Here is a 17,051-nt window from a genome sequence, read left to right as displayed (position 1 = left end):
CTACACCGAGTGCACATCAGTGGAGTAGTGCACTACTGTAGTAACTACACCACACCGAGTGTACATCAGTGGAGTAGTGCACTACTGTAGTAACTACACTACACCGAGTGTACATCAGTGGAGTAGTGCACTACTGTAGTAACTACACTACACCGAGTGCACATCAGTGGAGTAGTGCACTACTGTAGTAACTACACTACACCGAGTGTACATCAGTGGAGTAGTGCACTACTGTAGTAACTACACTACACCGAGTGTACATCAGTGGAGTAGTGCACTACTGTAGTAACTACACTACACCGAGTGTACATCAGTGGAGTAGTGCACTACTGTAGTAACTACACTACACCCGAGTGTACATCAGTGGAGTAGTGCACTACTGTAGTAACTACACTACACCGAGTGCACATCAGTGGAGTAGTGCACTACTGTAGTAACTACACTACACCGAGTGCACATCAGTGGAGTAGTGCACTACTGTAGTAACTACACTACACCGAGTGTACATCAGTGGAGTAGTGCACTACTGTAGTAACTACACTACACCGAGTGTACATCAGTGGATGTAGTAACTACACTACACCGAGTGCACATCAGTGGAGTAGTGCACTACTGTAGTAACTACACTACACCGAGTGCACATCAGTGGAGTAGTGCACTACTGTAGTAACTACACTACACCGAGTGTACATCAGTGGAGTAGTGCACTACTGTAGTAACTACACTACACCGAGTGTACATCAGTGGAGTAGTGCACTACTGTAGTAACTACACTACACCGAGTGCACATCAGTGGAGTAGTGCACTGCTGTAGTAACTACACTACACCGAGTGCACATCAGTAGAGTAGTGCACTGCTGTAGTAACTACACTACACCGAGTGTACATCAGTGGAGTAGTGCACTACTGTAGTAACTACACTACACCGAGTGCACATCAGTGGAGTAGTGCACTACTGTAGTAACTACACTACACCGAGTGCACATCAGTAGAGTAGTGCACTGCTGTAGTAACTACACTACACCGAGTGCACATCAGTGGAGTAGTGCACTACTGTAGTAACTACACTACACCGAGTGCACATCAGTGGAGTAGTGCACTACTGTGGTAACTACACTACACCGAGTGCACATCAGTGGAGTAGTGCACTACTGTGGTAACTACACTACACCGAGTGCACATCAGTGGAGTAGTGCACTACTGTAGTAACTACACTACACAGAGTGTACATCAGTGGAGTAGTGCACTACTGTAGTAACTACACTACACAGAGTGTACATCAGTGGAGTAGTGCACTACTGTAGTAACTACACTACACCGAGTGTACAGTGGAGTAGTGCACTACTGTAGTAACTACACCACACCGAGTGTACATCAGTGGAGTAGTGCACTACTGTAGTAACTACACTACACCGAGTGCACATCAGTGGAGTAGCGCACTACTGTAGTAACTACACTACACCGAGTGCACATCAGTGGAGTAGCGCACTACTGTAGTAACTACACTACACCGAGTGCACATCAGTGGAGTAGTGCACTACTGTAGTAACTACACCACACCGAGTGTACATCAGTGGAGTAGCGCACTACTGTAGTAACTACACCACACCGAGTGCACATCAGTGGAGTAGTGCACTACTGTAGTAACTACACTACACCGAGTGTACATCAGTGGAGTAGTGCACTACTGTAGTAACTACACTACACCGAGTGTACATCAGTGGAGTAGTGCACTACTGTAGTAACTACACTACACCGAGTGTACATCAGTGGAGTAGTGCACTACTGTAGTAACTACACTACACCGAGTGTACATCAGTGGAGTAGTGCACTACTGTAGTAACTACACTACACCGAGTGCACATCAGTGGAGTAGTGCACTACTGTAGTAACTACACTACACCGAGTGTACATCAGTGGAGTAGTGCACTACTGTAGTAACTACACTACACCGAGTGTACATCAGTGGAGTAGTGCACTACTGTAGTAACTACACTACACCGAGTGCACATCAGTGGAGTAGTGCACTGCTGTAGTAACTACACTACACCGAGTGCACATCAGTAGAGTAGTGCACTGCTGTAGTAACTACACTACACCGAGTGTACATCAGTGGAGTAGTGCACTACTGTAGTAACTACACTACACCGAGTGCACATCAGTGGAGTAGTGCACTACTGCAGTAACTACACTACACCGAGTGCACATCAGTAGAGTAGTGCACTGCTGTAGTAACTACACTACACCGAGTGCACATCAGTGGAGTAGTGCACTACTGTAGTAACTACACTACACCGAGTGCACATCAGTGGAGTAGTGCACTACTGTGGTAACTACACTACACCGAGTGCACATCAGTGGAGTAGTGCACTACTGTGGTAACTACACTACACCGAGTGCACATCAGTGGAGTAGTGCACTACTGTAGTAACTACACTACACAGAGTGTACATCAGTGGAGTAGTGCACTACTGTAGTAACTACACTACACAGAGTGTACATCAGTGGAGTAGTGCACTACTGTAGTAACTACACTACACCGAGTGTACATCAGTGGAGTAGTGCACTACTGTAGTAACTACACTACACCGAGTGTACAGTGGAGTAGTGCACTACTGTAGTAACTACACCACACCGAGTGTACATCAGTGGAGTAGTGCACTACTGTAGTAACTACACTACACCGAGTGCACATCAGTGGAGTAGTGCACTACTGTAGTAACTACACTACACCGAGTGCACATCAGTGGAGTAGTGCACTACTGTAGTAACTACACTACACCGAGTGCACATCAGTAGAGTAGTGCACTGCTGTAGTAACTACACTACACCGAGTGTACATCAGTGGAGTAGTGCACTACTGTAGTAACTACACTACACCGAGTGCACATCAGTGGAGTAGTGCACTACTGTAGTAACTACACTACACAGAGTGTACATCAGTGGAGTAGTGCACTACTGTAGTAACTACACTACACCGAGTGCACATCAGTGGAGTAGTGCACTACTGTAGTAACTACACTACACCGAGTGCACATCAGTGGAGTAGTGCACTACTGTAGTAACTACACTACACCGAGTGTACATCAGTGGAGTAGTGCACTACTGTGGTAACTACACTACACCGAGTGCACATCAGTGGAGTAGTGCACTACTGTGGTAACTACACTACACCGAGTGCACATCAGTGGAGTAGTGCACTACTGTGGTAACTACACTACACCGAGTGCACATCAGTGGAGTAGTGCACTACTGTAGTAACTACATTACACAGAGTGTACATCAGTGGAGTAGTGCACTACTGTAGTAACTACACTACACAGAGTGTACATCAGTGGAGTAGTGCACTACTGTAGTAACTACACTACACCGAGTGTACATCAGTGGAGTAGTGCACTACTGTAGTAACTACACTACACCGAGTGTACAGTGGAGTAGTGCACTACTGTAGTAACTACACCACACCGAGTGTACATCAGTGGAGTAGTGCACTACTGTAGTAACTACACTACACCGAGTGCACATCAGTGGAGTAGTGCACTACTGTAGTAACTACACTACACCGAGTGCACATCAGTGGAGTAGTGCACTACTGTAGTAACTACACTACACCGAGTGCACATCAGTGGAGTAGTGCACTACTGTAGTAACTACACTACACCGAGTGTACATCAGTGGAGTAGTGCACTACTGTAGTAACTACACTACACCGAGTGCACATCAGTGGAGTAGTGCACTACTGTAGTAACTACACTACACCGAGTGCACATCAGTGGAGTAGTGCACTACTGTAGTAACTACACTACACCGAGTGTACATCAGTGGAGTAGTGCACTACTGTAGTAACTACACTACACCGAGTGCACATCAGTGGAGTAGTGCAATACTGTAGTAACTACACTACACCGAGTGTACATCAGTGGAGTAGTGCACTACTGTAGTAACTACACTACACCGAGTGTACATCAGTGGAGTAGTGCACTACTGTAGTAACTACACTACACCGAGTGTACATCAGTGGAGTAGTGCACTACTGTAGTAACTACACTACACCGAGTGTACATCAGTGGAGTAGTGCACTACTGTAGTAACTACACTACACCGAGTGTACATCAGTGGAGTAGTGCACTACTGTAGTAACTACACTACACCGAGTGTACATCAGTGGAGTAGTGCACTACTGTAGTAACTACACTACACCGAGTGTACATCAGTGGAGTAGTGTGCACTACTGTAGTAACTACACTACACCGAGTGTACATCAGTGGAGTAGTGCACTACTGTAGTAACTACACTACACCGAGTGTACATCAGTGGAGTAGTGCACTACTGTAGTAACTACACTACACCGAGTGTACATCAGTGGAGTAGTGCACTACTGTAGTAACTACACTACACCGAGTGTACATCAGTGGAGTAGTGCACTACTGTAGTAACTACACTACACCGAGTGCACATCAGTGGAGTAGTGCACTACTGTAGTAACTACACTACACCGAGTGTACATCAGTGGAGTAGTGCACTACTGTAGTAACTACACTACACCGAGTGCACATCAGTGGAGTAGTGCACTACTGTAGTAACTACACTACACCGAGTGTACATCAGTGGAGTAGTGCACTACTGTAGTAACTACACTACACCGAGTGTACATCAGTGGAGTAGTGTGCACTACTGTAGTAACTACACTACACCGAGTGTACATCAGTGCACTGTTTCTGCCATAGGTAACAGGAGTAGTGTACAAGTATGCGGTTATGCATCTTGAGTTTTTTAGATATTTTAATCTTACATATTGTGCCTTTAAAATTGAACAAAGCCCGTTTTTTCTTATATGGCTTGCATTTTATTAGTATCTTTGCCTTAAATAATAAGGTACTACCTGTAACACTATAAGTGTTTTAGCTGCGCTGAGCGGACTACATCTCCCGGCATGCACCAGTCGCGCCGCGCCCCGCCCACCGAACGTCCTTCTCTCCAAATGGACGAGCAGCAGCAGCGGCTGCCAGCGAAAAACTCCCGTTTTTGGGCTGAAAAGTGAAACATTCCTGAGCCGAGGCAACACAGACACCGGGATTATCGATGATCGGCGGGGGAACAGCTGCAGAACAGCCGCGAACCAGAACCAGCGACCCGGTTCGGCCTCCGGTCCGCCCGAGTGTGTGTTACTGACACACACACACACACACACACACACACACACATACACACACACTCACTAGTGTTGTTGTTGTTGTGTCGGCTCGCTCGGACGCGTTCGGATGGATATGTGACACACACACGCGTCGCCCCGGGTTCTGGTCCAGGATCAGGATGGAGAACCCGCAGAAAGCAGGACCGCTGGTCAGAGATCTGACCCGAGCCTTCGGCCACTACAACAGACACAGCGTGTTCCTGAAGAAGAACCTGAAGGAGAGCAGCGTGTTCTTCAGAGAGATCCGGCAGAACCACAGCAACACCTGCGGCGGCGGCGGCACATCTGGACCGGCACCGGACACGGGTCAGTCTCGCCCCGGGGCTCACAACAACACCAATATACGCCATTCAAAACATTAATATACGCCATTCAAAACATTAATATACGCCATTCAAAACATTAATATACGCCATTCAAAACATTAATATCAGTCATTTAAAACATTAATATCAGTCATTCAAAACATTAATATACGCCATTCAAAACATTAATATACGCCATTCAAAACATTAATATCAGTCATTTAAAACATTAATATACGCCATTCAAAACATTAATATACGCCATTCAAAACATTAATATCAGTCATTTAAAACATTAATATCAGTCATTTAAAACATTAATATCAGTCATTTAAAACATTAATATCAGTCATTTAAAACATTAATATCAGTCATTTAAAACATTAATATCAGTCATTTAAAACATTAACATTAATATATGTCATTTAAAACATTAACATTAATATATGTCATTTAAAACATTAACATCAATATAAGTCATTAAAAATATTAATATTAATATATGTCATTTAAAACATTAATATCAATATATGTCATTTAAAACATTAACATTAATATATGTCATTTAAAACATTAACATCAATATAAGTCATTAAAAATATTAATATTAATATATGTCATTTAAAACATTAATATCAATATATGTCATTTAAAACATTAATATCAATATATGTCATTTAAAATATTAATATTAATATATGTAATTTAAAACATTAATATCAATATATGTCATTTAAAACATTAACATCAATATAAGTCATTAAAAATATTAATATTAATATATGTCATTTAAAACATTAATATCAATATATGTCATTTAAAACATTAACATTAATATATGTCATTTAAAACATTAACATCAATATAAGTCATTAAAAATATTAATATTAATATATGTCATTTAAAACATTAATATCAATATATGTCATTTAAAACATTAATATCAATATATGTCATTTAAAACATTAATATCAATATAAGTCATTTAAAACATTAACATCAATATAAGTCATTTAAAACATTAATATCAATATAAGTCATTTAAAACATTAATATCAATATATGTCATTTAAAACATTAATATCAATATAAGTCATTTAAAACATTAATATCAATATAAGTCATTTAAAACATTAATATCAATATATGTCATTTAAAACATTAATATCAATATATGTCATTTAAAACATTAATATCAATATATGTCATTTAAAACATTAATATCAATATAAGTCATTTAAAACATTAACATCAATATAAGTCATTTAAAACATTAATATCAATATATGTCATTTAAAACATTAATATCAATATATGTCATTTAAAACATTAACATTAATATATGTCATTTAAAACATTAACATCAATATAAGTCATTTAAAACATTAATATCAATATATGTCATTTAAAACATTAATATCAATATAAGTCATTTAAAACATTAACATCAATATATGTCATTTAAAACATTAATATCAATATATGTCATTTAAAACATTAACATTAATATATGTCATTTAAAACATTAACATCAATATAAGTCATTTAAAACATTAACATCAATATAAGTCATTTAAAACATTAATATCAATATATGTCATTTAAAACATTAACATCAATATAAGTCATTTAAAACATTAATATCAATATATGTCATTTAAAACATTAATATCAATATATGTCATTTAAAACATTAACATCAATATAAGTCATTTAAAACATTAATATCAATATATGTCATTTAAAACATTAATATCAATATAAGTCATTTAAAACATTAACATCAATATAAGTCATTTAAAACATTAACATCAATATAAGTCATTTAAAACATTAACATCAATATAAGTCATTTAAAACATTAATATCAATATATGTCATTTAAAACATTAATATCAATATATGTCATTTAAAACATTAATATCAATATATGTCATTTAAAATATTAATATTAATATATGTAATTTAAAACATTAATATCAATATAAGTCATTTAAAACATTAATATCAATATAAGTCATTAAAAATATTAATATTAATATATGTAATTTAAAACATTAATATCAATATATGTAATTTAAAACATTAATATCAATATAAGTCATTTAAAACATTAATATCAATATAAGTCATTTAAAACATTAACATTAATATATGTCATTTAAAACATTAATATCAATATAAGTCATTTAAAACATTAATATCAATATATGTAATTTAAAACATTAATATCAATATAAGTCATTTAAAACATTAATATCAATATAAGTCATTTAAAACATTAATATCAATATATGTCATTTAAAACATTAATATCAATATAAGTCATTTAAAACATTAACATCAATATAAGTCATTTAAAACATTAATATCAATATATGTCATTTAAAATATTAACATTAATATATGTAATTTAAAACATTAATATCAATATATGTCATTTAAAACATTAATATCAATATAAGTCATTTAAAACATTATTTTTTGTTTAATTTCTAAGTTTTGACTATAATTTATGATGAAAAAAATAAAAAAAATAAATTAATAGTAAAACTAAATGTACACATTTCCCACTTATTTTACTATTATTGATATAATATTGCTGTTTTGATATTATAGTTTGTTAGTTTTGTCATTTTCTATGATATTAATTATTTGAATGGAATATTTTTCTTTTCATCCTTTTTAGTTTTAAACTTATTTTATTTCTGTTCGCTCCAGTGTTTCTGAAGTTTGTTGGGTTTATTTCAGATTTTTTTTGATTATCTAAAGAGATTTTGAAAGTTTTATTTTTAGTTAATAACTGTAACACTGGAATGTGTGTGTGTGATATTTATACAGATCATCACGTTTGGTTAGAGTTATTGACCAATAACCAATCAATAACGGTCAGACGGGTTATTGATGTGTGTGTGTGTGTGTGTGTGTGTGTGTGTCTGAGAGAGAGAGTGTGTGATTGATTGTGTGTGTTTAGTGTGTGTGTGTGTGTGTGTGTGTGTGTGTGTGTGTGTGTCCTGGAGGTTTAGTGTTAACACAGAAAATGTCTTGAACAGGATTTAGTGCTGAAATAAGCAGCTTAACTGTGAACATTTGCATTCAACTGAACGAAAGTACTAAACACTTGACAATACTTTCCACACACACACACACACACACACACACACACACACACACACACACACACACACACACACACACACACACACACACACACACACACACACACACACACACACACACACACACACACACACACACACACACACACACACACACACACACACACACAGTGATAAAGCCAGAATAGTGAATGTCTCAGATGTGTATTGACAGTAATCTCTGCTGTGTAGAGGAGGGTCAGAATGACTCTGGAGCCCAATCTCAGGGGTGTAAACATGACTTTAGAAAGATGGCAGCATCATTATTGTATTCTCACACAGAGATTGGTAGATCTATTAGTGAAATCTGTTGACTTTATCAATCTGTGTGTCATTATATGCCAACGCTGAGCGCTCAAACATGGGGGATAGGCACTTCTGCTGTGTCTGTGACTCAAGTTTGAGCACCTGTAACTCCAGAAGTATTAAAGATATCTCAATATCCTTCTAGATTCTGCTTCTTAATAAACTTTTCTTCTGAAATCTTCATTTTTAAGGCTCTATATGGTTCAGTCCCAGAGATATGGGGATTTCAATGCGGCTTCGGGGTCAAAATGTTGAATTGGACCCATTTTCAATGTTCAAGAACCAAAAGCCGGTCACTTATTAAACAGCTGAGAGTTCCTGTGTGTGAAGAATACATAACACTGACACTAGAGATGTGTGTCATCACTCTATCAGAACAGTCAAACACCCCTCTCTGAGTGACAAAACTATCATTATCTGAAGTTTACACGTCTTGAATTCAACAAGTGTTAATGTCATTTTAGAGTCTGGTTCTTCTGAATCTTTAGGCCCTGTGTGGCTCAGTCTCAGAGATGCGGTGATGTGTGGTTACGGTACTGAGCTTCAGAAGCCTCAAGAACACAATCGCTTCTTCCAAATATCCCTGAAACTGACTCAAATACAGATTCTCATAAATACACAGTTTAAAAGCAGGTTAATGTGCCTCAACTTAACCGTTCTCAGTGGATCTTTGGGACTCTGAGAGTATGTTATATGCAGTTCTTTTGATAGAGGGAAACAAGATACATCTCTGGCTAAACATTAAAGAGGAATGTCTGAAGAATAAATAAACACAACAAATATCAGCACATTTGGTTCTTGACCATTGAAAATGGGTAAAATTCTACAAATTGACCACGGAGCTGCTTTGAGACCCTCATATCTCTGGGATTGAACCATATAAAGCCTTAAAAATGAAGATTTCCAAAGGAAAGTTTGTTAAGAATGAGAATCCAGAAGGATATTAAGATATCATGAACACTTTTAGAGTTACAGGCACGCAAACTTTGGAAAAGGGACATTCTCAGTGCACACACACGAATGTTCAGTGCAATTGACCATTTTACTCCTGGAGCCGCGTTGAGATCTCCATATCTCTGGGACTGAACCATCGACAGCCTTTAAAATTAAGAAACCAAAAGAAAAGTTTATTAAAAAGCAGAATCTAGAAGGATATTGAGATATCTTTAATACTTCTGGAGTTACAGGTGCTCAAACTTGAGTCAAAGACACAGCAGAAGTGCTTATCCCCCATGTTTGAGCGCTCAGCGTTGGCATATAATGACACACAGATTGATAAAGTCAACAGATTTCACTAATAGATCTACCAATCTCTGTGTGAGAATACAATAATGAAGCTGCCATCTTTCTAAAGTCATGTTTACACCCCTGAGATTGGGCTCCAGAGTCATTCTGAGCCTCCTCTACACAACAGAGATTACTGTCAATACACATCTGAGACATTCACTATTCTGGCTTTATCAGTGTGTGTGTGTGTGTGTGTGTGTGTGTGTGTGTGTGTGTGTGTGTGTGTGTGTGTGTGTGTGTGTGTGTGTGTGTGTGTGTGTGTGTGTGTGTGTGTGTGTGTGTGTGTGTGTGTGTGTGTGTGTGTGTGTGTGTGTGTGTGTGTGTGTGTGTGTGTGTGTGTGTGTGTGTGTGTGTGTGAGACGTGTTTCCTCTATCAAAGGAGTGTAGCTGTTCTGATGCAAGTTTCCTCTGATTTCTCAATGAAATGATTGAATCAAACTCTGAACATTGGTTTGAGTGACTCTGTGATGTTTGGTCTCGTCTCACAGAGGTTCAGTTCACTCTCATGACCTTTGACCCTGACCCCCGTGACCCCTGGTCTTTTCCCTCGACCGCACACACACACACTCGGATGTATTTGCGTAGATCAGCCTGTGATTTATGAAGTTATTCATCTCATTCCTCAGGCCTGTCTGGTCTCGTCTCGTGTGGCTTGTTTTCGGCGCCGTTGTGATGGTGAGAACCAATCAGAGCGCAGCGCCTCTGGCCACGCCCTCTTGAACTCGTGTAAACACACGTCCCGCAGAACTAATTAATTTGTTCTGAGCAAGCTTGAATGCTACTATACAGTCTCATATACACCAATCAGACATAACATTATGACCGGTGAATAACACTGATGATCTCTGTTAGTGGGTGGGATATATTCGGCAGCAAGTGAACATTTTGTCCTCAGAGTTGATGTGTTAGAAGCAGGAAAAATGGGCAAGCGTAAGGATTTGAGTGAGTTTGACAAGGGCCAGATTGTGACGGATAGAGACTGGGTCAGAGCATCTCCAAAACTCAAAAGTGGAGGACCAGTGGAGAACCGGCCACAGGGTCATGGAGGACCAGTGGAGAACCGGCCACAGGGTCATGAAGAACCAGTGGAGAACCGGCCACAGGCTCATGGAGGACCAGTGGAGAACCGGCCACAGGGTCATGGAGGACCAGTGGAGAACCGGCCACAGGGTCATGGAGGACCAGTGGAGAACCGGCCACAGGGTCATGGAGGACCAGTGGAGAACCGGCCACAGGGTCATGAAGGACCAGTGGAGAACCGGCCACAGGGTCATGAAGGACCAGTGGAGAACCGGCCACAGGGTCATGGAGGACCAGTGGAGAACCGGCCACAGGGTCATGGAGGACCAGTGGAGAACCGGCCACAGGGTCATGGAGGACCAGTGGAGAACCGGCCACAGGGTGATGAAGGACCAGTGGAGAACCGGCCACAGGGTGATGAAGGACCAGTGGAGAACCGGCCACAGGGTGATGAAGGACCAGTGGAGAACCGGCCACAGGGTCATGGAGGACCAGTGGAGAACCGGCCACAGGGTCATGGAGGACCAGTGGAGAACCGGCCACAGGGTCATGGAGGACCAGTGGAGAACCGGCCTCAGGGTCATGGAGGACCAGTGGAGAACCGGCCACAGGGTCATGGAGGACCAGTGGAGAACCGGCCACAGGGTCATGGAGGACCAGTGGAGAACCGGCCACAGGGTCATGGAGGACCAGTGGAGAACCGGCCACAGGGTGATGAAGGACCAGTGGAGAACCGGCCACAGGGTCATGGAGGACCAGTGGAGAACCGGCCACAGGGTCATGGAGGACCAGTGGAGAACCGGCCACAGGGTGATGAAGGACCAGTGGAGAACCGGCCACAGGGTGATGAAGGACCAGTGGAGAACCGGCCACAGGGTGATGAAGGACCAGTGGAGAACCGGCCACAGGGTCATGGAGGACCAGTGGAGAACCGGCCACAGGGTGATGAAGGACCAGTGGAGAACCGGCCACAGGGTCATGGAGGACCAGTGGAGAACCGGCCACAGGGTCATGGAGGACCAGTGGAGAACCGGCCACAGGGTCATGGAGGACCAGTGGAGAACCGGCCACAGGGTCATGGAGGACCAGTGGAGAACTGGCCACAGGGTCATGGAGGACCAGTGGAGAAACGGCCAGAGAGTCATGGAGGACCAGTGGAGAACCGGCCACAGGGTCATGGAGGACCAGTGGAGAACCGGCCACAGGGTCATGGAGGACCAGTGGAGAACCGGCCACAGGGTCATGAAGGACCAGTGGAGAACCGGCCACAGGGTCATGAAGGACCAGTGGAGAACCGGCCCACAGGGTCATGGAGGACCAGTGGAGAACCGGCCACAGGGTCATGGAGGACCAGTGGAGAACCGGCCACAGGGTCATGGAGGACCAGTGGAGAACCGGCCACAGGGTCATGAAGGACCAGTGGAGAACCGGCCACAGGGTCATGGAGGACCAGTGGAGAACCGGCCACAGGGTCATGGAGGACCAGTGGAGAACCGGCCACAGGGTCATGGAGGACCAGTGGAGAACCGGCCACAGGGTCATGGAGGACCAGTGGAGAACCGGCCACAGGGTCATGGAGGACCAGTGGAGAACCGGCCACAGGGTCATGAAGGACCAGTGGAGAACCGGCCACAGGGTCATGAAGGACCAGTGGAGAACCGGCCACAGGGTCATGGAGGACCAGTGGAGAACCGGCCACAGGGTCATGGAGGACCAGTGGAGAACCGGCCACAGGGTCATGGAGGACCAGTGGAGAACCGGCCACAGGGTCATGGAGGACCAGTGGAGAACCGGCCACAGGGTCATGGAGGACCAGTGGAGAACCGGCCACAGGGTCATGGAGGACCAGTGGAGAACCGGCCACAGGGTCATGGAGGACCAGTGGAGAACCGGCCACAGGGTCATGAAGGACCAGTGGAGAACCGGCCACAGGGTCATGAAGGACCAGTGGAGAACCGGCCACAGGGTCATGGAGGACCAGTGGAGAACCGGCCACAGGGTCATGGAGGACCAGTGGAGAACCGGCCACAGGGTCATGGAGGACCAGTGGAGAACCGGCCACAGGGTCATGGAGGACCAGTGGAGAACCGGCCACAGGGTCATGGAGGACCAGTGGAGAAACGGCCAGAGAGTCATGGAGGACCAGTGGAGAACCGGCCACAGGGTCATGGAGGACCAGTGGAGAACCGGCCACAGGGTCATGGAGGACCAGTGGAGAACCGGCCACAGGGTCATGGAGGACCAGTGGAGAACCGGCCACAGGGTCATGGAGGACCAGTGGAGAACCGGCCACAGGGTCATGGAGGACCAGTGGAGAACCGGCCACAGGGTCATGGAGGACCAGTGGAGAACCGGCCACAGGGTCATGGAGGACCAGTGGAGAACCGGCCACAGGGTCATGGAGGACCAGTGGAGAACCGGCCACAGGGTCATGGAGGACCAGTGGAGAACCGGCCACAGGGTCATGGAGGACCAGTGGAGAACCGGCCACAGGGTCATGAAGGACCAGTGGAGAACCGGCCACAGGGTCATGGAGGACCAGTGGAGAACCGGCCACAGGGTCATGGAGGACCAGTGGAGAACCGGCCACAGGGTCATGGAGGACCAGTGGAGAACCGGCCACAGGGTCATGGAGGACCAGTGGAGAACCGGCCACAGGGTCATGAAGGACCAGTGGAGAAACGGCCAGAGAGTCATGGAGGACCAGTGGAGAACCGGCCACAGGGTCATGGAGGACCAGTGGAGAACCGGCCACAGGGTCATGGAGGACCAGTGGAGAACCGGCCACAGGGTCATGGAGGACCAGTGGAGAACCGGCCACAGGGTCATGGAGGACCAGTGGAGAACCGGCCAGAGAGTCATGGAGGACCAGTGGAGAACCGGCCACAGGATCATGAAGGACCAGTGGAGAACCGGCCACAGGGTCATTGAGGACCAGTGGAGAACCGGCCACAGGGTCATGGAGGACCAGTGGAGAACCGGCCAGAGAGTCATGGAGGACCAGTGGAGAACCGGCCACAGGGTCATGGAGGACCAGTGGAGAACCGGCCACAGGGTCATGGAGGACCAGTGGAGAACCGGCCACAGGGTCATGGAGGACCAGTGGAGAACCGGCCACAGGGTGATGAAGGACCAGTGGAGAACCGGCCACAGGGTGATGAAGGACCAGTGGAGAACCGGCCACAGGGTGATGAAGGACCAGTGGAGAACCGGCCACAGGGTCATGGAGGACCAGTGGAGAACCGGCCACAGGGTCATGGAGGACCAGTGGAGAACCGGCCACAGGGTCATGGAGGACCAGTGGAGAACCGGCCTCAGGGTCATGGAGGACCAGTGGAGAACCGGCCACAGGGTCATGGAGGACCAGTGGAGAACCGGTCACAGGGTGATGAAGGACCAGTGGAGAACCGGCCACAGGGTGATGAAGGACCAGTGGAGAACCGGCCACAGGGTCATGGAGGACCAGTGGAGAACCGGCCACAGGGTCATGGAGGACCAGTGGAGAACCGGCCACAGGGTCATGAAGGACCAGTGGAGAACCGGCCACAGGGTCATGGAGGACCAGTGGAGAACCGGCCACAGGGTCATGGAGGACCAGTGGAGAACCGGCCACAGGGTCATGGAGGACCAGTGGAGAACCGGCCACAGGGTCATGGAGGACCAGTGGAGAACCGGCCACAGGGTCATGAAGGACCAGTGGAGAAACGGCCAGAGAGTCATGGAGGACCAGTGGAGAACCGGCCACAGGGTCATGGAGGACCAGTGGAGAACCGGCCACAGGGTCATGGAGGACCAGTGGAGAACCGGCCACAGGGTCATGGAGGACCAGTGGAGAACCGGCCAGAGAGTCATGGAGGACCAGTGGAGAACCGGCCACAGGATCATGAAGGACCAGTGGAGAACCGGCCACAGGGTCATTGAGGACCAGTGGAGAAACGGCCACAGGGTCATGGAGGACCAGTGGAGAACCGGCCAGAGAGTCATGGAGGACCAGTGGAGAACCGGCCACAGGGTCATGGAGGACCAGTGGAGAACCGGCCACAGGGTCATGGAGGACCAGTGGAGAACCGGCCACAGGGTCATGGAGGACCAGTGGAGAACCGGCCACAGGGTGATGAAGGACCAGTGGAGAACCGGCCACAGGGTGATGAAGGACCAGTGGAGAACCGGCCACAGGGTGATGAAGGACCAGTGGAGAACCGGCCACAGGGTCATGGAGGACCAGTGGAGAACCGGCCACAGGGTCATGGAGGACCAGTGGAGAACCGGCCACAGGGTCATGGAGGACCAGTGGAGAACCGGCCTCAGGGTCATGGAGGACCAGTGGAGAACCGGCCACAGGGTCATGGAGGACCAGTGGAGAACCGGTCACAGGGTGATGAAGGACCAGTGGAGAACCGGCCACAGGGTGATGAAGGACCAGTGGAGAACCGGCCACAGGGTGATGAAGGACCAGTGGAGAACCGGCCACAGGGTGATGAAGGACCAGTGGAGAACCGGCCACAGGGTGATGAAGGACCAGTGGAGAACCGGCCACAGGGTCATGGAGGACCAGTGGAGAACCGGTCACAGGGTGATGAAGGACCAGTGGAGAACCGGCCACAGGGTGATGAAGGACCAGTGGAGAACCGGCCACAGGGTGATGAAGGACCAGTGGAGAACCGGCCACAGGGTGATGAAGGACCAGTGGAGAACCGGCCACAGGGTGATGAAGGACCAGTGGAGAACCGGCCACAGGGTCATGGAGGACCAGTGGAGAACCGGCCACAGGGTCATGGAGGACCAGTGGAGAACCGGCCTCAGGGTCATGGAGGACCAGTGGAGAACCGGCCACAGGGTCATGGAGGACCAGTGGAGAACCGGCCTCAGGGTCATGGAAGACCAGTGGAGAACCGGCCTCAGGGTCATGGAGGACCAGTGGAGAACCGGCCACAGGGTCATGGAGGACCAGTGGAGAACCGGCCACAGGGTCATGGAGGACCAGTGGAGAACCGGCCACAGGGTCATGGAGGACCAGTGGAGAACCGGCCACAGGGTCATGGAGGACCAGTGGAGAACCGGCCACAGGGTGATGAAGGACCAGTGGAGAACCGGCCACAGGGTGATGAAGGACCAGTGGAGAACCGGCCACAGGGTCATGGAGGACCAGTGGAGAACCGGCCACAGGGTCATGGAGGACCAGTGGAGAACCGGCCACAGGGTGATGAAGGACCAGTGGAGAACCGGCCACAGGGTGATGAAGGACCAGTGGAGAACCGGCCACAGGGTCATGGAGGACCAGTGGAGAACCGGCCACAGGGTGATGAAGGACCAGTGGAGAACCGGCCACAGGGTCATGGAGGACCAGTGGAGAACCGGCCACAGGGTCATGGAGGACCAGTGGAGAACCGGCCACAGGGTCATGGAGGACCAGTGGAGAAACGGCCAGAGAGTCATGGAGGACCAGTGGAGAACCGGCCACAGGGTCATGAAGGACCAGTGGAGAAACGGCCAGAGAGTCATGGAGGACCAGTGGAGAACCGGCCACAGGGTCATGGAGGACCAGTGGAGAACCGGCCACAGGGTCATGGAGGACCAGTGGAGAACCGGCCACAGGGTCATGGAGGACCAGTGGAGAACCGGCCACAGGGTCATGGAGGACCAGTGGAGAACCGGCCACAGGATCATGAAGGACCAGTGGAGAACCGGCCACAGGGTCATGGAGGACCAGTGGAGAACCGGCCACAGGGTCATGGAGGACCAGTGGAGAACCGGCCAGAGAGTCATGGAGGACCAGTGGAG

The 17,051-nt window shown here is 46.3% G+C and overlaps 1 protein-coding gene across 2 annotated transcripts in view; it reads left to right on the top strand.

The window, feature by feature from the left end:
• The first annotated feature begins 4,961 nt into the window (after positions 1 to 4,961).
• The window catches only part of dstyk (dual serine/threonine and tyrosine protein kinase), a 46,863-nt gene continuing 34,773 nt past the window's right edge, over positions 4,962 to 17,051 (top strand). The window contains exon 1 of one of the 2 annotated variants that reach the window (XM_079808458.1): positions 4,962 to 5,500. In XM_079808458.1, coding sequence (XP_079664584.1) covers positions 5,314 to 5,500 — 187 coding nt within the window. In that variant the 5' untranslated portion in view covers positions 4,962 to 5,313. The remainder of the gene's footprint in view (positions 5,501 to 17,051) is intronic. The other variant, XM_079808459.1, reaches the window with a different exon arrangement.

Source organism: Gobio gobio (assembly GCF_949357685.1).
Source record: "Gobio gobio genome assembly, chromosome: 24".
Taxonomy (NCBI): Eukaryota; Metazoa; Chordata; class Actinopteri; order Cypriniformes; family Gobionidae; genus Gobio; species Gobio gobio.
This window is presented reverse-complemented; position numbering and strand designations above follow the sequence as displayed.